The sequence below is a fragment of the Hypanus sabinus genome, unplaced genomic scaffold, assembly GCF_030144855.1.
Source record: "Hypanus sabinus isolate sHypSab1 unplaced genomic scaffold, sHypSab1.hap1 scaffold_192, whole genome shotgun sequence".
NCBI classification, from domain to species: Eukaryota; Metazoa; Chordata; class Chondrichthyes; order Myliobatiformes; family Dasyatidae; genus Hypanus; species Hypanus sabinus.
In genome coordinates this window covers 245,431-273,419 of record NW_026780014.1, presented here as the reverse complement: position 1 = coordinate 273,419, position 27,989 = coordinate 245,431, and the positions used below count along the sequence as shown (strand labels likewise).

The 27,989-nt window shown below is 45.9% G+C and overlaps 2 protein-coding genes across 2 annotated transcripts in view; both read left to right on the top strand.

Annotated features, from left to right (window-relative positions):
- LOC132387495 (gastrula zinc finger protein XlCGF26.1-like) overlaps nucleotides 1-27,989 on the top strand; it is a 277,285-nt gene that overhangs the window by 55,000 nt on the left and 194,296 nt on the right. The gene's annotated exons all lie outside the window — the stretch shown is intronic.
- LOC132387494 (NACHT, LRR and PYD domains-containing protein 3-like) overlaps nucleotides 1,789-27,989 on the top strand; it is a 64,327-nt gene continuing 38,126 nt past the window's right edge. The window contains exons 1-3 of the mRNA XM_059959864.1: nucleotides 1,789-1,901; nucleotides 26,820-26,912; nucleotides 27,804-27,970. Of these exons, the coding sequence (XP_059815847.1) occupies nucleotides 26,852-26,912; nucleotides 27,804-27,970 (228 nt within the window). The 5' untranslated portion in view covers nucleotides 1,789-1,901; nucleotides 26,820-26,851. The remainder of the gene's footprint in view (nucleotides 1,902-26,819; nucleotides 26,913-27,803; nucleotides 27,971-27,989) is intronic.

Sequence of the window (27,989 nt, the reverse complement as noted above, 5' to 3'; positions counted from 1 at the left end):
TGGGTGCTGGTACAGAGTGAAGCACACTAAAATACGAATTTCACTGTATTTATCAAACGTGTTAAGTTTGTGTTGTTCCATAAATAGTTAAAATGACAAATCGAGCTTCCCTGCCCCATCCCTCCATCCAGTAGCTCCCCCTAACGGCCCAGACCCGCATTCACATGCTTTCACTCCAGCCTTCCTTTGACTTCCAGGCTACGGAATCCCCGAGTCCAGGAACACCGCCAAGCACACGAGTGCCCTGACTTCTGATCCCCCACCTATCGGACAGGCTCTCCCCCGTGGATCACGGAGTGAGGTAAATCTCCAACATTCCCTCATCTTTCTACAGTTTCTTCGGTCTCAGGACCTATGGACACGAAACACTCCGCAAGCGAGGCCCCTCGATATACACACTAGGGATGTTCCCGCTCCTTTAGCACCCTTACCGCCTGAGACAGGACTGCATACTGGAAAGTGGTCTGGCTGTATCCCATCCGCGTCCAACCTCCACCCCCCACCCCGGGGCACTCCACCTCTCGCCGGCAGGCAGACACGGTCCCGATCGGGAAGGACAAGGGGCGCCAAAGAGGGCAGGAAATTCGATTTCATTGGAGGGTCGCCGAGGCAATGAGGGTCATGTCGGAGAAGGGGAGGGAAGGCGTCATGCAGAAGAGGGTAGGCGGGAGAGGAAGGGAGGGTCGTCGCGAAGGCGGGTTAGAGAAGCAGATCGCGAGATGGGGTGGAGAAGGGGATCAATGTGACAGGGAGGGATGGAATTGTTACATACCGCGTAACGGGTTAAATAATCAGCAGAAATGGACACACCTGGATTCTGAGTCTTCCGTTGTAAACTCTATTTTATCAGTAACTACGTGAATAAAGTAATATAAAACAAGATAAGGTGAACAGGTTAGCAAAGTATATGCATATATACAGGTGACAAAATAAGCTTCCCCAGCTCAGGTGATTGGGTGATACAGTCTCACCGTGGGATGGTAAGTAATCAGTTCAGTTCTGGAATTTGGTTTGAGTAGAGTTGGAGAGAGAGAGTTCGATTGTTGGTTTGTCTTCCAATGCCGATGCTGACCCTTCACGTCGCCCTCCTTGCTTCCGAAACCTATTTAAAGTCACCAACTTGTGGCCACAGAAAGGGGACCGTTTCCACGGTAACAGAATACACCTAGGCCAGGGTTAAGCACACTGATAGCTCCCCGCCGGTCACCCCTCTGTCCACACTATAAGCAAAACCCCACCCTTGTCGTGGGCACACAAAGCTCACCAGTGTCCTCCTTGCCTCAGGAGTCGTGTGTCTCCTGTGGTGTGTCTTGTGTGTCTCTGGTGTGTGTCTGATTAAAATGTGAACTGACCTTGTATATATCTCCAAGTGCTGAACACAGGCTGTCCATCACATAGCTCCGCCTTTCAGTTTCCAAGGCAACTCACAGACATTCTGTCTCCCTGCCGCTGAATTAGCACACAAGCTGTTCGCTCCCCCCCCCCCGCCTCTCATTTAAAGGAACAGTCCACATTAGAATAATCCTTCAGATCTCGTCACAATCTAAACATAGCTACAAGACCTGTGATATATTCGCAAATTCTTAAGAAAGTTTTGTTTTTAGAATCTCAGCTGACGGTGAAAATTGCAAAATCATCCAAAATTTCATGGACGTACATGCATGTGTAAGTCACGTGAGCCCTTTCCCCGCTCCCATTTTACCGCAGATCTGCCTTGCTTCCGAGGCTCCGCCCCCAGCTCTGATGACATAAATTACAGTCCTGACTTCCCTTCAGTTCTGTGTTGATGCTGGTCGGCGGCGGATCGTCTGTAGGATCCGGATTAGGAGACGACCATCACCCCCAGAGTCGGGAATCCGGGGGAGGGTTCACTGTCCGGGCGTGAAAACAAGTTCTCATCGGTGAGTACTGAGGCCGGTCCCGAGTGTGGACGTCTGATGTAAGGTAATGCACCCAGTTAACTTCCCCGATCTGGCGGCCTCTCTGCGCTTGCTGGACAGAACATGCCGGGGTCGGTCTGTGTTGTGGGACCTTCACAACATACCGACTGAGATGAGCCGCCGCTCAGCCCCTCTTGCCCTGGTCCTGGGAGCGCGATGGGGTGGTGATACCGAGACCGCACTCATCCATTGAGGTTTATCCCGGGAACTTTACCTTCCTCACCCGGCCCCACATCGGGTCCAAACTTCACCGGGATCGACAGCCGGTGTCTACAATGGAACAGCTTCTGCACTGCTGAAGTCCTGTAGAGCTGGAGCTGGCAGCAGATTTATTGCACCTCGAAGGGGTTAAAACAGCAACTGGCATTTTAGTTTAACCGTTACAGAATGTCAGAGTGTTCAGTATTCATTGTGGTCATAAGGGAACTCAGAGCATGTGATGTTGAGAATGTAACTTCCTTTTTTCGTTTAGTTCTGGTGGGCCTCTTCCTCAGTCTCCAGGGAAATAGCCCACCACAGCTTCAAGGAGTGTTGAAGATTTTTATCACTCTACACAGCCCTTTAGCAGAAATTCAGAGGCCACAGGATCCAGTGTGGATTCGAGGATGTTTTGAGCATTTACTGTATGGAATATATAATGTCTGTGCTGGAATGAACAGATGACTAATGAATGTTGGGATTGTATTTATGCAAATCTTTTTTAGAATGTCACAAACATCTTGTAATCGGTCACTATTTGTGAATCAAAAAAAAAGAGAAAAATCGCTATACTCTGTTTCCAGGGCTATATTTACCATTTAATATTGAAATATATTGTTCCTGTTCCACTACGGGAGAAGTGGTAGCTAACTGTTTTGGTGTAGATTCCACTCAGTAATCAATAATATGCCCAGAGACATGACGAAATGTATCCGGGGCCATCTTATAAATCACGGAACGAAAGTCAACTCGATCCCCGTCCAGACAACGGTTCCTCAGTTTACAATTCTGTCATGGGTTGGTAGGAGTGTTTTTTTTTACCTGTGAGTAGCTGAGACAGTGCAGCACATTAGCGGTAGAAAAGAGCTCAGGGAGGACTGGGCCATTCGTTATCATCCTGGGATGAGGAATCCAGGAACATGGAATTTCCAGTGTTTGGTGTTCGCCCGATCTTGTTGCTTCTACAGACGGCACTGGACATTCCTCCTTCAGCGATGAAGCAGACGCCTCGGACAGATAGGCACGGGTTGCGGGGAATTCTGATTACTGTGTGAGACAGTGGAAAGATGTGTGATCATCTTGGGTGAGCTGGGACCCTGTGATGATGTGTCCGGGTTTATCTCACAAGTTTTGATACATATATAACGGACCCGTCGTTCAAGCTGCCCAGGAGTATGAGGTGATGCGTTAGTATTAATGTTCTGTGCTCAGATGTTTGGTTCTGGAGTTCCTTTGGAAGCAAAAAAGAGAATAATTTGCCATTCGTACCCTCACAGTGACAGGCTGTGAGTTAATGGGCTTCTCCGTGTTTGCAGCAGTAAACATGACCGGGGTTTAGTGTTCAATCCGTGTTTGGGAAGTCTCTCTCACTGTCCCCTACAGGCAGCTAGTGGGACTCAAATAGAAACTGCAGAAGGAGAAGATAAAGACAGACGCATCGATATTACAGAAGTGCCAGCATTGCAGTGGTGTACAGGGAATTACCGAGGCAGGAGAGGGGAATTGGCCAGAATCACTGGCAGGGATGGCAGCAGAGCAGCAATTTGTGGGAAGATGGAGGATTGGTGAGGTTGTAAAAACAAACAAAAGGCAACAAAAGTTGTTAAAAAAGCAGAGGTAGTACACAAAAGTTATCGAGCCGATAACATTAAAGAGGCTCCTAAACGTTTCTTCAGATACATAAAGTGTAAAAGAGAGGCACGACTGGATATCAGAACGCGGCAAACTGGAGAGGTAGTAAATGGGGATAAGGAAAGGCGGATGAACTGAAGAAGTATTTTGCACTGATCTTCATGGAGGAAGTCACTAGCAGTATATTGCAAGTTCAGGGGGCATCAAATGTGTGAAAATACCAGAACCAGAGAGAGGTTTCTTGGGAATCTGAAAGGTCTGACATTAGATATGTCACCTGGACTTGATGGCGGGTACCCCAGAATGTGGTCTCAGGGTACTTGGAGACCCATCCGAAAATAGGCCGCAGTCTTGTCTGAGAAATCTGATGGAGTTCTTTGAAGAAATAACAAGCAGGATAGACAAAGGGGAATCGGTTGATGCTGTGTATTTGGATTTTCAAAAGGTCTTTGTTACGCTTCAACAAGCTACGAGAACATGGTATTACAAGACAGATTCTAATATTGATAAAGCAGTGGTTGATTGGAAAGGGGCAAAGCGTCGGAATAAAAATAAGCTTTTCTGGATTGGTCCCAGTGACAGTGATTTTCCACAGGGTTCTGTGTTGGGACCGATTCTTTTACGTCATATGCTAATGATTTGGACGATGCAATTGATGGCTTTGTTGCAAAGTTTACAGACAGAATCATGATAGGTAGAGGGGCAAGCGGTTCTGAGGAATTAGAATGTCTACAGAAGGACTTACACAGGAAACTGGGCAAGGAAATGGAATACAGTGTTGAGAAATGTATCCTCATGAACATTGGGTGACGAAATGAAAGGGTTAGTTATTTTCTAAATACAAAAGAAAACTGAGGTGCAAAGGGATTTCGGGGTCGTTGTGCAGGATTTCCTAAAGGTTAATTTTCAGGTTGATTCGATGGTGAGAAAGGCAAATGCTATGTTCGCATTGATCTCAAGAGGACTAGAATATAAAAGCAACGCTTCAATATTGAATTTGTATAAAGCACTGGTGAGGCAGCACTTGGAGTGTTCTGAGCAGGTTTGAGCCTCTTAACTTCGAAAGGAATGTGGTGAAATTGCAGAGTTCAAAGGGCGTTCGCAAAAGCGATTCCACGATTGAATGGCTTCTCATGTGAACCGCGTTTGATGGCTCTGGGCCAGTACTCACTGGAATTCAGAAGAAACAGTGGTGACTTTATTGAAATATATGGAATGTTGAATAGCCTTGATAGAGTCGATGTGGAGATAATGTTTCCTCTGGTGGGATACTATACGAGCAGATAACCCTACTTCAGAATACAGGGCCCCCTATTAGAACATGGCGAGCAGGGATTTATTTTACCAGATAATGTTGAATCTGTGGAAGCTTTTTTGTCACAGGCAGCTATGAAGGCAAAATCTTTATATAAATTTAAGACAGAAGTTGATTGGCTCTTGAATGGTGAGGGCATGAAAGCATTTGATGAGATGGCAGTACATTGGGAATATCAGGAAAATTGGATCAGCCATGATGAAAGTGCGGAGCAGACCCGATGGGCCAAATGGCCTAAATCTGCTCCTATATCGTATAGTCAACTGGAGATAGATCATCACTTAGAACATAGAATAGTACATCACGGGAGCACGTTCTTGGAATCAATCCTGGAATCATTTTCTTGAACCTCCTTTTAACCCTCTCCATTCCAAACATCCTTTCTCATGTTAGGGCCACAAACCTGCGCACAATACTCTCAGTGTTGCCTTTTCAGAACTGTATAAATTCTCAACATTACGTCCTTCATTTTATATTATAGTTCTCTGGAAATGAATTCAAACATAGCATTTGCCTTCTTCACCACCGACTCAGCCTGTATACTAACCTGTAGGGAAAACTGCACAAGAACTCCCAAGTCTCTTTGCGCCTTAATAGAGATATTTTTTTTTAAATTTTGGTCCAACCTGTCCATGATCTCCACGTAATTAACATGAGAAATCTGTTTATTTTTATCATGTACCGATGTGGAATGAAAATATAGTTTTGCATACCATCCATACAGATCAATAGAGCACAACAGGACACTGAGGGTAAGTGGAGCTATAGAGTGTAACAAAGCATCATTGTTTCAGAGAAACCAAAGCGCACTTTGGCATACGGTGCAAGGTCATAGCAAGTTACATTGTGAGGTTAAGGTGCATCTTATTTAGCTGGGGTGCATTCAGTTTGCTTATAGCAGCAGAAAGGAAGCCGTCCTTGAGTCTGCTGATTTCTGTTTTCCAGTAAGTGTTTTATCTTCGTCCCAGGTGGAAAGTGAGAATGGCCAGGACTGTGAGGTTATTCTGCCTGCTTCACTGATACAACAAGAAGTACATACACAGCTCATGGTTATATGCCATATTTTCTATTGTTAGCTTTATCTCTGTCATTTGAGAATCGTTTCCATGCAAAAGTAGGTATTGTAAATTTATTGACTGTGTATTGCTGGAGAACCATTTGTGATTGAGCTTGATCCCTTCGCCTAACTGTTTCATTCAGCTTATTCCATGCCGATTTTGTTGAAAATGTGTCCAGTCTGTATCCCACCACCACAGAGATATATCAACCATCTTGTTCTATCTCTGTCCAGTCTGTATCCCACACCACAAAGATATATATCAACCATCTTGTTCTATCTCTGTCCAGTCTGTATCCCACACCACAAAGATATATATCAACCATCTTGTTCAATCTCTGTCCAGCTTGTATCCCACCACCTCAATGATATATATCGACCATCTTGTTCAATCTCTGTCCAGTCTGTATCCCACCACCTCAATGATATATAACAACCATCTTGTTCAATCTCTGTCCAACCTGTATCCCTCCAGCACAATGATATATATCAAGCATATTTTACAAACTTTCACCAATAAGTATCCCACCGCCTCAGTGATATATTGTGTATCAACAATCTTGTTCAATCTCCGCTTATCCTATTACCACCAGGTAAATGATATATATCAGTAATATTTCTTGCAATCTTTCCTTCGTTGTGAAGTAATGTTTTACACCTCTCATCGCAATGAGTCATCCCGGCTGTTAGCTAGAAATTCCAGCGGTTTAATGGAAAAAAAAAACACAAGGCAAGGTAAATCAGACATTACAATATTTGTTTCACGGATACAAATTTACTGTTGTGGTAATCGTTGTGATGATGAAACTCACAACACATAATGTGAATTTTATTATTTCGCCTTTTGTTTATTTTCGGTTCCTTGTCTTTTGGCTGTGCCTCGCATTTGTGTCTTCTGAAAGCAGCTAACGGTGGTGTCATTTTCTGAGAATTGTGGATCTGTATTCCATGTCAGTTTCTTTTCTCACATACCACAGACCATTGGGATTCACTATATCAGTTATAGAATATAGGACATAGAATAGTACAACACAGCACAGGCCTTTCGGCCTACAATATTGTGCAGACCCTGAAACCCTACCTCCCATATAACCCCCACCATTTACCTGACCAGTATTCTCTTAAATTTCGCTCGTGTATCTGTGTCCACAACTGACTCTGACTCCAGGCACCAACCACTCTCTGAGTAAAAAAAAACTTCCTCTAAAACCCCCCTTGAACTTCCGACCCCTTACCTTAAAGCCATGTCCTCTTGTACTGAGCAGTGGTCCACTGGGGAAAAGGCGCTGGCTGTCCACTCTGTCTATTCCTCCTAATATCTTGTATGCCTCTATCATGTCCCCTCTCATCCTGCTAATCTCCAAAGAGTAAAGCCCTAGCTCCCTTAATCTCTAATTATAATGCAGAGTCTCTAAACCAGGCAGCATCCTGGTAAATCTCTGTACCCTTTCCAATGCTTCCATATTCCATATCCTTCCTATAGTGAGGCGACCAGAACTGGACACAATTGTGGCCTAACCAGAGCTTTATCGTGCTGCCTCATTACCTCACGACACTTAAACGCTATCCGTCGACTTACGAACGCTAACACCCCATAAGCTTTCTTAACTACCCTATCTACCTGTGAGGAAAATATCAGGGATCTGTGGACATGTACCCCCAGATCCCTTTGCTCCTCCACACTACCAAGTATCCTGCCATTTAATTTGTACTCTGCCTTGGAGTTTGTCCTGCCAAATTGTACCACCTCACAATTCTCCGGGTTGAACTCCATCTGCCACTTCTCAGCCCACTTCTGCATCCTATCAATGTCTCTCTGCAATCTTCGACAGTCCTCCACACTATCCACAACACCACCAACCTTTGTTTCGTCTGAAAACATGCAAACCCTCCCTTCTACCCCCACATCCAGGTCGTTAATAAAAATATATTCCTCAATAGACTTGTCTGTTCCTTACTTCCTAAACCTCATGTATGCTGACTTCTTCCACCTGACTAGATTTTCCACCTCACTTGTCACCCATGGTTCCTTCATCCTACTATTCTTTATCGTCCTCACCGAGACAAATTTATCCCTAACATCCTGCAAGAGATCCCTAAACATCGACCGAATGTCATAGTGCATTTCCATGCCAAAATACATCATTCCAATTCACACCCGCAAGTTCTAGCCGTATAGCCTCACAGTTTGCCCTTCCCCAATTAAAAAAACATCTTGTCCTCTCCGATTCTATTCTCTTCCATGATAATGCTAATAGCCAGAGAATGGTGGTCACTGAATCCATAAGCTCACCCACTGTGAAATCTGTGACCTGACCCCGTTCGTTACCAACAAGTCTCCTTTGGAGAGCCAGACTCCTCTTCCCCAGTCTCTTCAGTTTGGCACCTGAGAACATTTCTATCAGATAGAAACTTTTGATTTGAATCCACACGAGCTGTCCTCGCATGACCCTTATCCCCCTGCACCTCAACACAACGTTCTGGTTCCCCTCCCTCTGCAAATCCAGTTGAAACCCCCCGAAGCAGCACGAGCTAACCTACGCACAAGGATGTTAGTTTCCCTCCAGTTCATGTGCAAACCGTGCCGTCGGAACGGTCCCACCTTCCCTGGTCCAAGGCCCTATTGTCCAGAATCATGAAGCCCTCCCTCCTGCACCATCTCCTTAGCCACGTATTTAGCTGCATTATCTTCCTATTTCCAGCCTCATTATCACGTGGCATGGCAAGCAATCCTGAGATTGCAGCCGTGAAGATTCTGTCCTTCAACTTTGCACCTAACTCCTTAATCTCCCTTTGTAGGGCCTCCTCCTTCTTCCTATCCACATCATTGCTCCCTACATGGACCATGACATCTGGCTGCTCACCCTTCCTCCTGAGAATACCGAGAACTCGATCCGAGATATCGCGGATCCTGGCACCCGGAAGGCAGTAGACCATCCGCGGATCTCGATCTCTCCAACAGAACCTCTTCTCTGTCCCCCTAACTATCGAATCCCCTATCACTACTGCTCTCTTCTTTTCCTTCCTTCCCTTTTGAGCTGAGGGTCCAGTATCGGTGCCAGAGACACGACCACTACAACCTGTCCCTAGTAGGTCATCCCCACCAACAATATCCAAAACGGTTTCCTTATTGTTGATGGGAACGGCCACAGGAGTGCTCTTCCTGTCTATTCCCCTTCCCTCTCCTGACAGTCAGCCAGAAACCGGCCTCCTGACTCTTAGGGGTAACTATCTCCCTGAAACGCCTGTCTATTTCTGCCTCTGCCTCCCGAATGATCCGACGTTCATCCAGCTGCAGCTCCAGTTCCCTACCTCGGTTTGTCAGGAGCTGCGGCTGGATGCAGCTTTTGGAGGTGTAGTCATCAGGGACAATTGTGCTCGCCCTGACTTCCCACATACTTCAAACGGAGCACTTAACTGCCCTAACTGCTGCCTCCGTTACCTACTCCGAAGTTAATTAAATTAATTAACGGAACTTACCAACCTTACCTCACTGGGAGCAAACTCGTCCTCAGCCTCTGCTCGCCGAAGCCTCTAGAGCCAAAGTCTCAAAGCTCCATTCCTACCCTGAGCCAGTCACACCACTGGCCGGTCCTCTTCAGTTACCCGTCCTTTTATTTGTCCCTGACAATTATCTCATGAGCCCTTCGCTCCTGTTCTTCCTTCTGCAACGGTCACACAGAACCGAAGGGTGCACTGTATCACCCTCAGACTATTCAGACTATTAAGCTTCCTGAGTACTTGCTCAGTTGTAATTTACCTGTACATAATCCGCTTCCCTGGCATTCTTAAATGTTGGGTATACTGCAGATGTCTTCCACTTGGCCTCTGAATACAATATCTCCGGCGTCATTTTCTATTATTCCTATATCTACCCTCAACTCTCTTATAAGCTTTATATACTAAAAAAAACTCTTAGTAGCTTCTTTGATATTAGTCGCCAGGTTCTCTTCATAATTCATCTCTTCTTTCCCAATGACCTTCTTAGTTTCCTTATGCATGTTTTTAAAAGCTTCGCAATGCTCTATCTATCACTAGCTTCGACTTCCTTCTATGGCCTCTGTTTTGCTTTTACAATGGCTCTGTCTTCACTTCTCAGCCACGTCAGTGTCCGCCTTCCATTCGAAATTATCTTGCTATTTGTAATATAGCTGTCTTGCACTTCCCTCTTTTTTCGCAGAATCTCCAGCCATTGCTGCTTCGCTGTCCTTCCTGCTAGTGTCCCTTTCCCGTCAACCTTGGCCGGTTCCCCGCTCATCCCATTATAATTTGCCTCATTCCACTGAAATAACGATACATTGGAATTTAGTTTCTCATTCTCAAATTTCAAAGTGAACTCGATTATATTGAGATCACTGTTCCCTAAGGGTCCCTTAACCTTAAGCTCGCTTACCACCTCCGTATCATTGCACAATACCCAATACAACACAACCGATGCCCCAGTGGGCACAACAAGAAACTGTTCTAAAAAGCCATCCCTTAAACATTCTACAAATTCTCTTTCTTGTACTATCCTGGTATTCCCAATCCACTTTCATGTTAAAATCTCCAACGATTATCATAAAATTGCCCTTCTGACACGCTTTTTCTATCCCTTACTATTTTTCTGTTCATTACTGCTGCTGTTTCGAGGCCAGTATACAATTATCATTAGGATCCTTTCACACTCGCCATTTCTTAAATCAACTCATACAGACTCTACACCTTCCGATCCTATGTTATCCCTTTCACATGATTTAATATTATTTCTTATACACAGGGCCACACCACTTCCCTCTGCCTACTAAATTATCTTTCCGATACACTGTATATCTTTGGAGCGATTGTCTACTGAGACTCTCTGGGTGGAAGTTAGGAAGAGAAAAGGGTCAATACCTCTACTGGGTGTTTTTATGGACCACCCAATAGTAACAAGGACATCGAGTAGCAGACAGGAAGACAGATTCTGGAAAGGTGTAATAATAACAGGGTCATCGTGTTACGATATATTAATTTCCCAGATATTGATTGGCAGCTCCCTAGAGCAAGGGGTTTAGATGGGGTGGAGTTTGTTAGGTGTGTTCAGGAAGGTTTCTTGATACAATATGTACAAACGTAGTTAAGCCTACAGGAAAAGAGGCTGTTCTTGATCTGATATTGGGAAATGACCCTGGTCGGGTGTCAGATCTCTCAGTGGGAGAGCATGTTGGAGATAGTGATCACAATTCTATCTCTTTTACCATAGCGTTAGAGAGGGATAGGAACAGGCAAGTTAGGGAAACCTTTAATTGGAGTAAGGGGAACTATGACCTATCAGGCTGGAACTTGTAAGCGTAAATTGGAACAAATGTTCTCAGGGAAATGGATGGCCGAAATGTGGGAAATGTTCAGGAAGAAGGTACAGGAGCCTCAAGTCCCACACCAGCAGGTTCAGGGGCAGTTATTACACCCCGCAGCCATCAGGAAGAAGGTACAAGAGCCTTAAGAGATCTGCATAGATACTTTCCAATTAGACAGGGAAAGGATGGTAGGGTGCAGGAACTGTGGTGTACAAAGTCTGTTGAAAATTTAGTCAAGAAGCAAAGAAATGTGGCTGGAACCGGAGGAGATTGCAGAGGTACTGAATAAATACATCCCTTCAGTATTCACGTCAGAAAATGATCTTGACAATTGCAGGGATGACTTACAACTGACTGAAAAGCTTGAGCATATGGATATTAAGAAAGAGGATGTGCTGGAGCATTTGGAAAGCATCAAGCTGGGTAATTCGCCGGGACCGGACGAGATTTACCCCAGGTTACTGTAGGAGGCGAGGATGAAGATTGCTGAGCCTCTGGCGATTATTTTTGCATCATCAATGGGAAGAGAGATTCCGGATGATGGGAGGGTTGCGGATATTGTTCTCTTATTCAAGAAATGGAGTAGAGATAGTCCAGGAAATTGTAGGCTAGTGAGTTTTACTTCAGTGGTTGTTAAGTTGACGGAGAAGATCTTGAGAGGCAGGATTTATGAACATTTGGAGAGGTATAATATGATTAGGAATACTCAACATTACGTTGTCAAAAGCAGTTCGTGCCTTATGAGACTCACTGAATTTTTGACTATGTGACTAAACACATGAAGATAGAGCAGTAGATGCAGTGTATATAGATTTCAGCAAGGCATTTGATAAGGTAACGCATACAAGGCTTATTGAGAAAGTAAGGTGGCATGGGTTCCAAGGGGACATTGCTTTGTGGATCCAACTGGCTTGCCCACAGAAGTTAAAGAGTGGTTGTATACGGGTCATATTCTGCATGGAGGTCGGTAACCAGTCGTGGGTTTCAGGAATCTGTTCTGGGACCACTGTTCTTCGTAAATTTTATAAATGACCTGAATAAGAAAGCGGAGGAATGGGTTAGTAAATTTGCTGAAGACACGGTTGGGGTTGTTGTGGATGGTGTGGAGGGCTCTCAGAGGTTACAGCGGGATATCGATAAGATGCAAAACTGGGCTGAAAGGTGGCAAATGAAGTTCAAACCAGATAGGTTTGAGGTGGTTCATTTTGATAGTCAAATATGATGGCAGAATATAGAATAAACGGTAAGGCTCTTGGCAGTGTGGAGGATCAGAGGGATCTAGGTGTCCGAGTACATGGGATACCTAAAGCTGCTACACAGCTGCTCGAATCTTGACTCTGTGGTTAAGAAGGCATACGGTGCATTGGCCTTCATCAGCCGTGGGACTGAGTTTAGGAGCCGAGAGGTAATGTTTCAACAATAGAGGACCCTGGTCAGACCACATTTGGAGTAGTGTGCTTAATTCTGGTCGCATCAGTACAGGAAGGATGTGGAAACCAGAGTGGGTGCAAAGAAGACTTAAAAGGATGTTGCCTGGATTGGGGAGTATGCCTTATGAGAATAAGTTGCGTGAACTCGGCCTTTTCTCTTTAGAGCGACGGAGGATGAGAGGGGACCTGATAGAGGCGTATACGATGATGAGTGGCATTGATCGTGTGGGTAGTCAGATCACAGGGTGGGTAGTCAGAAACAGGGGGGGTTCGCAGGGCTGAAATGGATAACACCAGAGGGCACAGTTTAATGTGCTGGGAAGTAGGTACAGAGAAGATGTCAGTGGTAATATTTTTATTCAGAGTGGTGAGTGCATGGAATGGGCTGCCGGAGACGGTGGTGGAGGCGGATACGATAGGGACGTTGAAGGGTCTATGGATAGGTACATGAGCTTAGGAAAATAGAGGGCTATGGATAACTCTAGGTAATTTATAAAAGAAGTACAAGTTCGTCACGGCATTGTGGGCCGAAGGGCACGTATTGTGTTGTAGATTTTCTATGTTCTATGTACACAACTCGCTGTGGGATGTGGGGACTATGTCTGAGGTTTCCGGAGAGTAAACACAAAGTACACTGCAGATGCTATGGTCCAATCAACACGTACAACAAGCTGGAGGAACTCAGCAGGTCATCGCAGAGCAAGGGTAACAGAGGGACAGTGGGAGGAAGGGATGCTGTGAGCATTGACTGTACGGGATGTATTACACCAGGTCAGGAATGGACTCAGAACTAACAAAACAGTGGGATGGGGTGGCATTTACACAGCTTGGGGTGTTGCTGACATTTTGCAATCAGTTACAATCTGCGCAATGAAATGATGAAGAAAAATCTACAGTTGTAGGTAATTTAAAACAAGAAGGGTAAAATATAGGAAACGCTCCGCAGATCGCCAGATTCCACTTTCCACTCTCTGAGTGAAGCAGTGTCCCTCAGATTCCCCTTAAATAGTTCAATTTTCACCCTAAACCCACGCAACCAACCTAACACGCCAACATGCCTTCTCCCTATTTATACCATCATAGTTTGCATACATCTAGCAGGGGTTCCCAACGGTCCCCACGGATAATGTTAGGAATCCATGGTATAAAGAAGTTCGTTAACCCCTGTAACTCAGTTCCTTAAATACCAGCAACATGTTTGCCAATGATGTATACTGTATGTATTTCTCTGACATTAAATGTACCTTTGAAACCTTTGTCTGCCAGGGCTCCTGCTACGCTACGCTAGCCTGCCGCAAGGTCCGAGGGACACCTTGTCAGGCATTGGGTGTTCATCCATCCTAATTCATGTCAACACAGCAAGCACCTGTTGTGCAATTTGTGTGCAATCCATGACCCGACTCCCAGGTAAAAATAGACACAGAGAAGTTATTAAAAATCTCCCCATCTTTTTCGGCTCCATTGGTAAATGAGAACGCTGATCCTCAGGAGGAATGTTGTGACAGTTATTGGGGCGGTGAGAAAACCACAAGTTTCCTCAATGAATTATCCTGCCACCAAACTGTCTGTTATCCATGGAGATGTGCAAAATACAGTTGTTGTTTACAAAGTTCATGAGTGATTCTGGAATGAAAGGGTAGGTGTAGGAGGGGCTTTTAGAGTCTCCGGGCCTGTGCTCACTGGATGGGCGGAGACTCTGGGGATAGCAACCTCAATGCAATCCTGCAGTCTGAGTAGATTGGATGAGGGCAAGATGCGTCCAACAGGAAGGAGAGACTAGGATCTGAGGTCACCATCTGAACCCATTCAATTGTATCTGTGGACCTCCCCTTCCATCATTCTGTCTGTAGCAGGATCTGAATTGCACCCGTATCAATGCCGCGGGCAGACACAAGAATATGACCGAATCTTTAACCACTTAATGGGAACAAGAGTGACATTCATGATTATCACCACAATGTATTGTGTGATGTCTTTTGTAAATAGCCCATAGTGGACACTGAGAGCCGACAGGAAACATCCAACAACCGGTTTTGATTTTGTACCAGCTTCTGCACTACTGGAAGTTCAGAGATGGAACAACCAGCAGATGTACTGGAGGCACCTCGGGACAGGGTTAAAACAGCCACTGAAATTTTAGCTTGCCCATTGAAAAATGGCTGAGAGCTCAGTATTCATCTTTGTCATAATGAAACTCACAGCATGTGAGGTTGAGTTCCTTATTTCATATTTTCAGTTAGATCTGCTGAGCCACTTCCTCCATCAGCAGGGTAACAGCCACCAGAGCTGGTGACCCATAGCCCGGTTCCCTGACCATTGAAAGCATCATCAGGTTCCAGTTCTGTTTGGGATGAGGGTGTGTTAACTTTAGAACTGGGAATAGCCAAGACACTGCAGCACCTGACCGACGAGAAAGAGTCCTGGGAGTGTTGGTGCTTGGGCTCTAATCCTGGAATGGGGCTCCAGGATTATGGGAATGGCAGTGTTAGGCTTTGGCTCTGGCCCAGGTTTGTGCTTCTGCAGATGAGGCTGGATGTTGCTCCTTCTGCAGTAAAGCAGGTTTCCGTTCGGGTTGTTTGATCGAGGTTGTAGAACATGAGTTATGATGAAAGGTTGAACAAACTCTGTGCTGTAGTGGAATTAATTTAAATTGGGTGTTCTGCACAAGTCCATTCCCCAGGAAACTTGCATCATTTCAATGTAAAACTTGGGTTGTTTCTCCAGAGTGTTGCAGACTTAGGGTTTCTCAATGAATTATCCTGCCACCAAATTGTCTGTTATACAGGGAAATGTGCTCGTTCGAGTTGTTTACAAGGTTCACAAGAGTTATTCGGGAATGAAACGTTTGGGGCATTTGGTGTCCCTAAGCCTGTTCTCAATGGAAGAGTGGTGACTCTGGGAACAGAAACGTCGATGAAATGCTGAGCTCTGTGTGGTTCGGATGGGGACAAGGTGTTATGGGGATCGTGGCGGGTCTCATCAGCAAGAATGACGAGTCAGCATACAGAGCAGAGGTGTAGTGGCTAACGGACTGGTGCAGAGCCAACAACCTGTCTCTGAATGTGAACAAAACAAAATAGATGGTTGTTGATTTCAGGAGAGCACGGAGCGACCACTCCCCGCTGGACATCCTCAGTCGAGATCGTTAAGAGCACCAAATTTCTTGGTGTTCACCTGACAGAGAATCTCACCAGGTCCCTCAACACCAGCTCCATAGCAAAGAAAGCCCAGCAGCGTCTCAATAGACAATAGACAGTAGGTGCAGGAGTAGGCCATTCGGCCCTTCTAGCCAGCACCGCCATTCACTGTGATCTTACTGATCATACACCATCAGTTCCCCGTTCCTGCCGTCTCCCCATATCCCTTGACCCCGCTATCTATAAGAGCTCTATCTAACTCTGTCTTGAATGCATCTAGAGACTTGGCCTCCACTGCCTTCTGAGGCAGAGCATTCCACATATCCACCAGTCTCTGGGTGAATTAATTTATATTGAGTTTTCTACACACGTCCTTTCCCCAGGAACCTTGGATCACAACTTGGGTTGCCTCTCTAGAGCGGTGCAGGCTGGGCTGAGACTTGACGGACGTTTGTATGATTATGACTGGCAAAGGCAGAGTAGATACACAATATCTTTCCCCCAGAGTTGAAATGTCTAATGCCGGACGTCATGCATTTAAAATGAGCTCGTGTTGTTTCATCGGAGGTGTGAGAGACAAGTTTTTTTCCCACAGAAAGTGGTGTAACTGGAAGGTCCTGCCTGGGATAATGGGAACTTGTAAGAGATATTTAGATGGGCACGTGGACGTGAGGGAAATGGAAGGATTGTGGGAATTGTGTAGGCAAAATGAATTAGTTTAGTTGGACAGGTGATTGGTTTGGCACAACATTGTGGGCCGAATGGCCTGTTCCTGTGCTGTACTGTTCTATGGTCTGTGTCTGCTATTGAGACGTTCGGGGTAACGGAGGCAAAAGGAGTGAGTGGGAGCAACAGGTCAGCTGGACCCCAGTGTGGAGAATGTGAGATCACCCAGTTCTGTCGGAGAAACAGAAACACTGAGTGTGTTTAAATGGTGAGGGACTGAGGTGCAGTGGCTAGGGAGAGAAGTCTGAGGTACAGTGAATTTATTGTAAGAGCTATTTGGTATAAGTTGGTCCATCTCTCACATCTTCGTGCCCTTTCATGATCTCTCTCCCTCTCTCTCTGTCTCCAGCTCTGGAGATAGATTGTGAATCTACTTCTATTATCAACCTCCTGATTCCCATGATAATCTCGACCATAACTCTTCCCAACCTATCATCTTTAAGTTACTCTTCACTCTTCTCAGTTTTCTTGCATCCGCTGAACTTGATCCACTATGGATGCTGTCCTCACCCGCATCACCTCCATTTCTAGTACGTCCGTGCTCACCTCTTCCTACCGCCCTCCTAGTGATGGAGTTCCTCTTGTCCTTATCTACCATGCCTTCAGCCCCTGCAACTTCCACCATCTCCAAAGAGATCTTTCAACTAAACATCACCCCACTCTGTTCTTTCAACAGGGATCACTCCCTCCACAATGGCCTTGTTCATTTATCCCTCCTCACTAATCTCCCTCCAGCCCTTTAGCCCTGCAAGCGGACTAAGCGCTACACCTACCTGTACATCCCCTCCCTCACCTCCATTCAGACACAAAACAGTCCTTCCAGGAGAGGCAACACTTCATCTGCATATGTGATGGGGTCGTCTATTGTGTCCGGTACTGCCAATGCGGCCTATTTTACATTGGTGAGATACGCCATAAACTGGGAGACCGTTATGTCGGGCATCTGTGTATCATCTACCACAAGGGGGACTTTGCAGTGGCCAAACATTTTAATTCTGATTCCCATTCAGAGGTCTCGACCAAAGGCCTTCTCTCGTGCCAAGAGCAGACCACCCAGAGGGTGGAGGAGCAGGATATATTCCATCTGGGTACCCTCCAACCTGATTGTATGAATATTGAACTCTCCTACCAGTAAACAAATTCCGCCCCCCCCCCACCCACTTCTCTATTCCCCACTCTGAACTTTCATTTCCGCTCACCAGCTGTTTACTTCCCCGTGGGTCCCCTCCTTCCCTTTCTCCTATTGACAATGCTCCAATTCTATATTCTTCAGCCCTTGACCCGCCCAACACTTGACTTCACCTCCCAGCTCGCCTCTTTCTCTTCCCCGATCTTTTTATTCAGATCACTTCCCCTCCTCCTCGGAAATGAAAAAAAGGCTGGTGGTCCAAAATGTCGACTGTTTATTCTTGTGCATAGATACTGCCCGTTGTGCTGAATTCCCCCAGATGTGTTGCTTTGGATTTCCAGCATCTGCAGGCTTTCTCGTGTTTGAAGTAATTATTTTGGCTTTGTTGAGATTATACCCGGAATATGGTGTAAAATCCCGCTCCCCATACTAACACGGGTGATACAGACCAAAGAACAAACTGCCGGAGGAACTCAGAGGGTCGGGCAGCATCTGTGGAGGGAAATGGACCGTCAACATTTCGGGCCGAGACTCTTCCTCTGGACTGAGAGTGGACAGGAAATAGTCAGAGAAAAGAGGTGAGGGGTGGGGATGGGGCAAGAGCTGGGGAGTGAGAGGTGGATCCTGGCGAGGGGGAGGTGGGAAGGTGGAAATAGTGACGGGGTGGGAGGCGAGTGATTGGGGCAACACGGGGCTGCAGAAGATATTTAATTGCATGATTATCGAAGAGGTTCGAGAGTATTTGTTATAGAGATTGACCAGACTGATTCCTGGAGGACCGTGAAGTCTCAGTGATGGTCTTCACATAAATCAGAGGCCGGCAGGTGTGTGGAGACCGCAGGGATCGAGGAAATGAGGATCGTGGAGAAACAAGTGGCTGAGATGGGAGAGCAGTCGCCATCTTGTTGATGGTTTGAGGGGCTGAATGGCCACCGCCTGCTGTTTCTTACTTGACATTTCAGTGTTTCTGTGCAGTGAGGCTCAGGAGGAATGTGAATAGAAATTAGTGTTTAGAAACGTAGAAGTCGTTTCAATGAATCGTGCACATTTCCTCTTCGGGTGGGAATTGTGGATCTGACCGGGATGGGAATTGGACCCGTCACTCTGAGAACCGGGAGGTGGAGCCATGGGGACGGGGAAGATACAGAGGGAAAAATTAACAATGTAGCTCGGCTAAATATGAAATAATGTGTAAAATGCGGCACGTCGGTCGGACAGTGTGAGGGGGCGAGGAGCGGAGTCAGCGGTTCGGACGGGAGACCCTCCACCCATCGCTTGATCCACCTATCCCTCCCATTTCAAACGCAGATCTGCAGCATCTGCGCTTTTCGCTTCCGAGGTCCCGCCCCCGCTCTCACAGTGGGCGGTGGTTTTCGTTCCGTTCTCTGTTGAAGCGGATCGTCGGCGGGGAGCCGGTGGACCGATCACTGTCTGCGGGACAAATTGATCTAGTTCCTATCGGTCAGTATTGAGGCCGGTCACTAGGGGTGAACGCGACCGGCAATTTCCCATCGGTGAGTATTTTAGCCGATCCCGGGGGAAGGGAACCTGATGTTGGGCAGAGAGTCCCGTTAACTTCCTCGAACTGGCGGCCTCGTCCCGCTTCCTGGACACAACCTGTCGGTGTCGGTCCGGGTTATGGGACCTTCACACCGAACCGCCTGAGATGAGCCGCCGCTCAGCCCCCGGTGTTCTGATCCCAGGTCCGGGATGAGGTGGTGATGCCGAGACTGAACCCATCCATTAAGATGTACCTGGTGAACTTTACCTCCATCACCCGGCCCGGTACTGGATCCAGACTTCACCTGGATCGACGCCTGCTGTCGATAATTGTTTTAAATATTTCCTGCACACTGAAAGCGGCCGTTCGGCCCGTTGTGTTCTTGCAGACTCGAGGGATGAACAGAGTATTCGCACCCTCGGGAGACCCCTCCACGTGTATGAGAAGTTCCATCATTCCCCGTTCAGACAGGACAGCGAGATCCAGATCTCTCACGTCCTCTCGGGGGACTGGGAAGTTTACATAGAGCTTCTTTCCATTGCTACGACTTGCCGAAATACTGACCTAGTTCCCCGGTATCTGGCCCGATTTTAATGCGAGAATTAAGTCTTGTTCATTTGTCTGAGTTTCTCTGAATTTTGCACACTCCCTCCGGAATTTCCAATGGAGCAACCCAGGCTGTCGAATATTTCCACACGATTGAAATGGGGAATTCATTAATTTGTTTTCCATGTACAGAGGTAGAGTGAAAATCGTGTGTCCTGTATTCTCCATACAGATCAATACATTGCAGCAGTACATTGAGGTAAAACAAGTTATTCTGGTTACAGAGAAAGTGCAGTGCAGGTAGACATGTGGTGCAAGGTCACATCGATTAGACTGTGAGGTCAGGAGTCCACTCATCACGCTGTTCGCTTCTAACAGCAGAATGGACACCGTCCTTGAGCTCGGTGGCATGTTTCTGTTCTATTTTATCTTCGCCCCGATGGGAGGGGGAGAAGTGAGAATGTTCAAGGTTGTGGGCATCTTTCATTATGTTGGCCGCTTTACTGAGTCAGTGGGAAGTATATACAGAGTCCATAGAGGGGAAATTAGTTTCTATGATGTGCTCAGCTGTGTCCACAGTTCTCCCCTATTTCATTCAGTTAAAGGAAGAGCAGTAGCCGGATGAAGATGTGAAGTATCGGGATGGGATACTTCCTGCGGAACATTGATAAAGTGCGTAGAGAAGAAAAGGGCATATATCAAAGTTTTTATTGTTTGTACCGGCTTTGTTATATTGGAATTATGTTATGTACCAGTGCGTACTATTAATTCAAGATTTGTGTATTGCGGCAGGACCATCAGAGTTCGCCCTTCATCCCATTCTCCCATCCGGATCCATCTGCTCATCCGCTGCCCGTCTGGTTCAACCTCTGTCCAGCCTGTATCGCATGACCTCAATGATCTCTATCAACAATCTTTTACAACCTCTGTACGGTCTGCATCCCACCACCTCAATGATATATATAAACCATCTTGTTCAACCTCTGTCCAGTCTGTATCCCACCACCTCAATGATATGTATAAACCATCTTGTTCAACCTCTGTCCAGTCTGTATCCCACCACCTCAATGATATGTATAAACCATCTTGTTCAACCTCTGTCCAGTCTGTATCCCACTACCTCAATGATATATATCTACAATCTTTGACAACCTCTGTCCGGTCTGTATCCCACCACCGCAATGATATATATGAACCATCTTTTTCAACCTCTGTCCAGTCTGTATCCCACCACCTCAATGATATATATGAACCATCTTGTTCAACCTCTGCACCATCTGTATCCCACCACCTCAATGATATATACCAACCATCATTTTATATCCCATTGCTGCAATGATATATTTCAGCAATCTCTCTTTCAAACTTTGTCTTCATTGTGAAGTTTTCCTCTGCATCTTTTCCAAGGTTGTTGTTTATTATTTTATATATAAATAAATAAACACCAGAGGTTTAGTCGTACACAGCACGTGGCAGGGAAAAAAAAACAGCCATTTCAATTTTAGTTTCACCGTTACAAAATGGCTGCAGTGTTAATCTTTGTCATGATGGAACTCATAGCATCTGATGTTAAGCTTGTTATTTCCTATTTCGGGTATTTTCTGTTAGCCGTTTCCTCTGTTTCCAGGGTAACAGCCCGTCAGAGCTGCAGCAAATGTTGCAAATTTTATCGCTCTGTGGTCACCGCCTCTGAACGTAGAGACAGTGGCCTCGGGAACAAATGTAACAGAGTGATAGCGGGAGGAAAGGATGCTGTGAGCATTTACTGTATGGTATGTACTACACTGGGGTCAGAATGAACTCAGAACTAACAAATTGTTTGGGGTGGGATGGTATTTACAGTCTAGGGTAGCAATCAGTTACTATCTGTGCAGTAAAATGAAGAGGGAGAAATTCTACAGTTGCAGGAAATTTAAAGTGAGGAGGAGAAAATACTGGAGACGCTCAGCAGATCGGCAGCATCTTGGACAGTCTCCGTTCTGTAACTGGGTCTTCCACCATTTATCCTTTCAGAGACGTAGTCTGATGTACTGAGCTCCCAGCATTTTCTACTTTATAATTTTACATTTTGTTCCGGCTACACTGCAGGAAACATGACAGCCAGCGCTGCAGGGCAAGGTCCCACACAGCAGGAAGATTGTGATCAAATGTGCTCGGTTTAGATGCTGGGGTCCGGCTGAAGTGTATCCGCATCCTCTATACAGACCGGGGAACCAGCCTGAGCACGGGCCCCGGCAGAGGGTCTTTAGCTTCCAATCCCACCTTAGTCTGTGAATCGGAAATGGCAAGAAATCCACGGCAGATTGCCGGCACCAAGGCAATTGGGCTGGTGACTCTGAAGATATGGAACTGGCAGTATCCGTGCTTCAGTCCAGGTTGGTAATTCGACAGCTGTGATCGAAATTTCCTCAGTCTGCAGTGAAGCTGAAATCCCGGGATGTTGGACATTGGCTATCGGAAGATCACAATCTAAACTTCCACTGGGACATCATATCTGTCAAGTATTTTGGAGATTATTTAAGAGTTAACTAGGGAGTTGGACAGTAATGTTGTTCGACTTTGATAAAGTCTGTAACAAGATCCCACGTGTCAGCTGACCGGGAAGGTTCGGTCCCGTGGGATTCACGGGGAGCTGGCGAGGTGGATTCACACCGGGCTCGAGAACAAGAAGCAGAGGGAGATGATTGAAGATGGTTTCAGCGAATGGAGCCCTGTGAAGGGTGGGATGTGTGTGTCAGTGTCGAGACCTCTGTAAATCACTATTGATGCCATTGATTTGTATATGAATGTACATGGCACAGTGAGCAAGTTTCAATTGAATTAAATTGAATTGATTTCTTAAATCCTTCACATACATGTGGAGTAAAAACCTTTATGTTACGTCTCGGTCTAAATGTGCAATGTGCAATGAAAGTAACTTATAATAACTTATAATATATTGAACAGTCCATAAAATATAGTGTGCACTCAATTGAGCGTGAGTTCACTAGTCTGATGGCCTGGTGGAAGAAGCTGTTCCGGAGCCAGTTGTTCTTGCCTTTTATGCTGCGGTCCCGTTTCCCGGATGGTAACAGCTCGAATACATTGTGGTTGGGGTGACTCTGGTCCCCAGTGATCCTTCGGGCCCTTTTTACACACCTGTCCTTGTAAACGTCCTGAGTCATGGGAAGATCACAACTACAGATACGCCGGGCTGTCCGCACCACTCTCTGCAGAGTCCTGCAATTCAAGGAAGTAAAGTTCCCGTACCAGATCGTGATGCAGCCAGTTAGGATGCTCTCAGTTGTTTCCCTGTAGAAAGTTCTTAGGATTTGGGGGCCAATACCAAACTTGTTCAACCGTCTGAGGTGAAAGACATGTTTTTGTGCCTTTTTCACCGCACAGCTGGTGTGAACAGACCACATGAGAACCTCGGTGATATGAATGCCGAGGAACTTAAAGCTGTTCACCCTCTCAACACCAGATCCATTGATGTCAATAGGCGTTAGCCTGTCTCCATTCCTCCTGTAATTCACAACCAGCTCCTTTGTTTTTACGACATTGATAGGAAGGTTGTTACTTTGCCACCACTGTGTCAGAGAGATGACCTCTTCCCTGTAGGCCACCTCGTTATTGCTTGAGAGGAGGCCAATCTATGTGGTGCCGTCGACAAACTTAATTAGCAGATTAGAGCTGTGGGTGGCGACACAGTCATGTGCATACAGGGAGACTAAATTCCGGAGACTGGCTTATCAGGCAACAGGTGACAATGAATTTCAAAGACATCTTGGTGAGTTATGGAGATGGGCTGAGCTATGCCAAATGGTTTTCAACTTGGACAAGTGAGCGATGGTGCAGTTTGGACAGTCAGACTAAGTGGGGCTTGTGTAGTGAATGGGAGGGCACCAAGTGTTGTGGAACAGAGCGACCTGGGAGTACAAGAGTACAGTCACTGAAAGTGGACGGGCAAGTATAGAGAGTGGAATAGAAGGATTTAATCATGCTGGCCTTGATCAGTTAGGGCATTGAGATCTGGATTATAGGCATTATATTGTAGATGTGGCTACACAGAGTATTCTGTACTGTTGTGTTGACCCTGAGGTAGGAAAGATACTATCAAGTTGGATAGGGTGCAAGCGAGATTGCTGAACATATACCTGGACTAGAGGGCTGAGTCAGAGGAAGAGGTTGGCCGAACTGGATCTTTATTCCAGAGGAGATTGAGGGTGACATTGTAGGAGTTTATGAAATCAAGTGGGAGCATAGATAATGCGGTTGGTCGTGGTATCATCCCCAGGGTTCAAGATTCAAGATTGTTTACAAGCGTAAAGGAGAACAAAATAATTATTATTCCGGATCCAAAGCAAGTCCTTGTAAATTTCCTCTGTGCTCCCTCTATAGCCGCCATATTGTTTCCTGCAGTGAGGTGACCAGAACTGAACACAGTACTCCCAAGTGAGGCCTAATCAAGGTCTTATATAGCTGTAACATTACCTCACGCTCTTGAACTCAATTCCGTGGCTGATAAATGTCAACACACAATATGCTTTCTTATCAACACTGTCAACGTGTGCAGCAGCTTTGAGTGTTCTATCGAGACTAGCCCCAAGATCTCACTGATCCTCCAGACTGACAAGAGTATTCGGCATCCTATCGATGTTGCACTGTAACATCTGACAACCCTGCAGACGATCCACAACACTCCCAACTTTTGTGTCTTCAGCAAACTTACTAACCCATCCTTCAACTTCCTCATCCGGGTCAGTTATAAAAATCACAAAGGGAAGGGGTCCCAGAACAGACCCAACGGAATACTATCGGTCATCATCATCCATGCAGAATACAATATCTACAACCGCCCTTTGCCTTCTGTCGGCATGCCAGTTCTGGATCCATAAAGCAAGGTCTCCTTGGATCGCATCCCTCATTATTTTCTGAATGAGCTTTCCCTGGGGAACCTTTGCTAACCTCTTAGTGAAATCCATAGACAGTACTTCCACTGCTCTACCTTCATCAATGCGTTTTGTTACATCCTCAAAGAATTCAATCAGGTTCATAAGGCGTGACCTGCCCTCGGCAAAGCCGTGCTGACTATCCCTAATCAGATTACATCTCTCCAAATGCTTCCTGGTCTTTAATTTCCTCAGTTATCTACTCCTTTTCTTAAACAAGGGAACAACATTTGCAAACTTCCAATCCTCTGGTACTCATCCCCACCTCATTGATGATGTGAAGTTCATCGTCAGGGGATTAGCAATCTCCTCCCTCGATTCATACAGTAGCACGGGGTTATCTCGTTCAGTCTCAGCGACTTATCTAACTTAAAACCTCTCAAAGGATCCCGTGCATGCTCTTTCTTAAAGTCCATACACTCATGTGGTTCAGTCTGCTGTAAGTCATCCCCACAATTGCCAGGGTCCTTTTCACTGGTGAGAACTGAAGCAAAATACTCAGTATCTGAGAGTATTTCAATGATCGGCAGGTTGAGAAACATCTGTTGAGAATGTAGCGGTGAAATGTAATCAAGCTAATTTGCCATTGCTGGCGACCCCCCTCTACTTACATGAAGTGCCCTCAAATCCAATAATGATTGTTACAAATGTCAGTGATAAGTATTCGATCCTTTATTAACAATCAGTAAACATACAATCTTGAAGCGATGAAACTGATCTGTACCCAAGTTTAAGTTCAGCGTATTTGAGTGGATAATAACAAAATATATGACATCCGTCAGTCCCCAGCTAGGTCGCGTAGTAGGCCTCCGTTAGTCTCAATAGACATGGATTTGCACCTTGGAAAGTTTCCAGGGCGCAAGCCTGGGCAAGGTTTTTTTAATGGAAGATCGGCAGTTGCCCAAGCTGCAAGTCTCCCCTCTCCACGCCACCAATGTTGTCTGAAGGAAGGGTATTCTGGCTGTGTACTGCATGGAACAAAGCACAGATATATAACTGACTCCCGTTGCGTGTACCACACCACCACTGATGCAACTAGTTACCATAAAAAACATCATAAATACACAAAGCAGGATGCAATGTTGATAGAGAGCAGATGCATGGCTCTAACACAGGCTCAGCTCTGATACAGGGTCTTCCACCTGAAATATTAACATACTCTCTGTCTTGTTGAATAACTCCAGCATCTTATTTTATTTATTTTAATGATTTTTCCCAACTTGTTGTTCTGTATGTATGGGATGTCGACATTGTGTCATATAACTAACTATCTGATAATAGCCAGGTGATATGCTGAAATAAATCTTAACTGAGCTCTGGAGCTAATAATGGTCTTAAAGTCCTAACGGAAAAAAAAACTATAGTGGTTCAGGACAAGATGTCACGATGCTATAGGTGATATTGCATTGTTCAGGGTGTCAGAGTGTCTCTCTATAGACTCAAATCCTGTATTGCCGTAGGTGTCAAGGTCAGGCAATGATAAGCTGAAAGGAGACGGTGAGAATCAGGTGTGGCTGAGAAATCTGTATAATCCAGTGATGAGAGGACCAGAAGTCTCATCGTCAGCAGAAATGTTTCAGCCCACACCGCTGTAACTCTTGTCCATTACCTACTATAGCGCCACCAGTGGTAGGAGGACCAAAGCAGTGGGCACTGTCTGCTCAATCTCCCTCGGCATTCTGTAGGCGCAACACTCCTGGTCCAGGACACAAGATTGGTTCCTCAAAGGGAATTGCCTGCAATGCAGAGAGTAGATACCCTGGAGAATCCTGGTCCAGTGTAGAATCCATGGAGAGATCGGAAATGGACATTCCGTGACTGTGGGTGGTTGGGCACAGGCGGATCAAGGCTTCAGTGGATCGGCCCAAGATGTTTGGAAGTGTTTGCCTCCGTTTAAAAATAAGACAGTATTCTCTAATTAATGTCTGACCCTCCTGTTGTTGTTTTGTTGTGTTACAGAACAGTAAAAACTGATCACACGTGTCCCCAAAATGCGTCAAGGTTCGAGCAGTGGAGGAGCTCCAGTGATGTCATCATCGGGAAAGGACACGGGTATGTTGGCGAATTATTTAAATTTATAAATACTCTGCGGATTCTGCATCTGTGTTTAATGCAATATAGGCAATTCACAAAGTATTTTTGAAAACTGAGCGGAGATGAGAGAGAGAGACAGAGAGAGAGAGTTAACATCTCTGGGGGAAGCACAGTCACACGTGGAAGGAGTACAGTTGCCGTCTGCTCCTGCTCCTCTGACAGATTGTGATGCGCATTAAAATAGCGAGTCACTCCAGAAGACATTCTGCAGATGCTGAAAGTTCTGGGCAACGCAAAGACACACGACAGATTGGTAGAACTCAGCAGATCAGGCAGCATCCATGGAGAGGAATAAACAGTCGACGTTTCAGATCAGGACAACAAGGAATAGAAAGTAATGTGGAAATATCTGGAATTTCTGTCCCCTCATTTCCAGTCTGATGAAGGGCCTTGGCCTGAAACGTTGATTGTTTATTCTCCTCCGTAGATGCTGCCTGACCTGCTGAGTACCTGCAGCATTTTGTGAGAAATCCCAGAGATTTGCTGAGGAAGGGGTTGACCAGGCAGGCAGACAGTAACCTAGAGAAAAGCGGTGGTGATGGGCAGAACCAGGAGAGTGATGGTGATGGTTACTATATTCTCAGGAATTAGCACAGTCCTTCCAAAACAGAGAGGTGTATTCGCAGGGACAAGAGCAGCCTTCAACAGATGGAGGTATACCCCTCCTACACCCCCGGCACCCCCCAACCTCCAGTTCAAGCCCGTTCTTTCACACTCAACCCCCCCCCCCGCCCCCCATATATATATATATATTTCGGTCTGTGTTTGGTGATCTTTAGGTTCCAGAGAGAAAGTTACTGCCCAATATGGGTCAGTAATTCATTTCATTTTCACTATTTTCCTTCACAGGTCTGAGCTCAGCGATCACCGAGCTCCTGACAAGCTGGGACGATTTCCAGCTGCTGCATTTGACGGAATTCTACCGGGACAGGCTGGAGCAGGCGATGGAAGGAGGGGTGCACGGAGTGATCCTGGCGTTAACGGCCGAGAATCAGTTCAGCGGAGAGGAACATCGGGTGAGTGGGAGGGAGAATG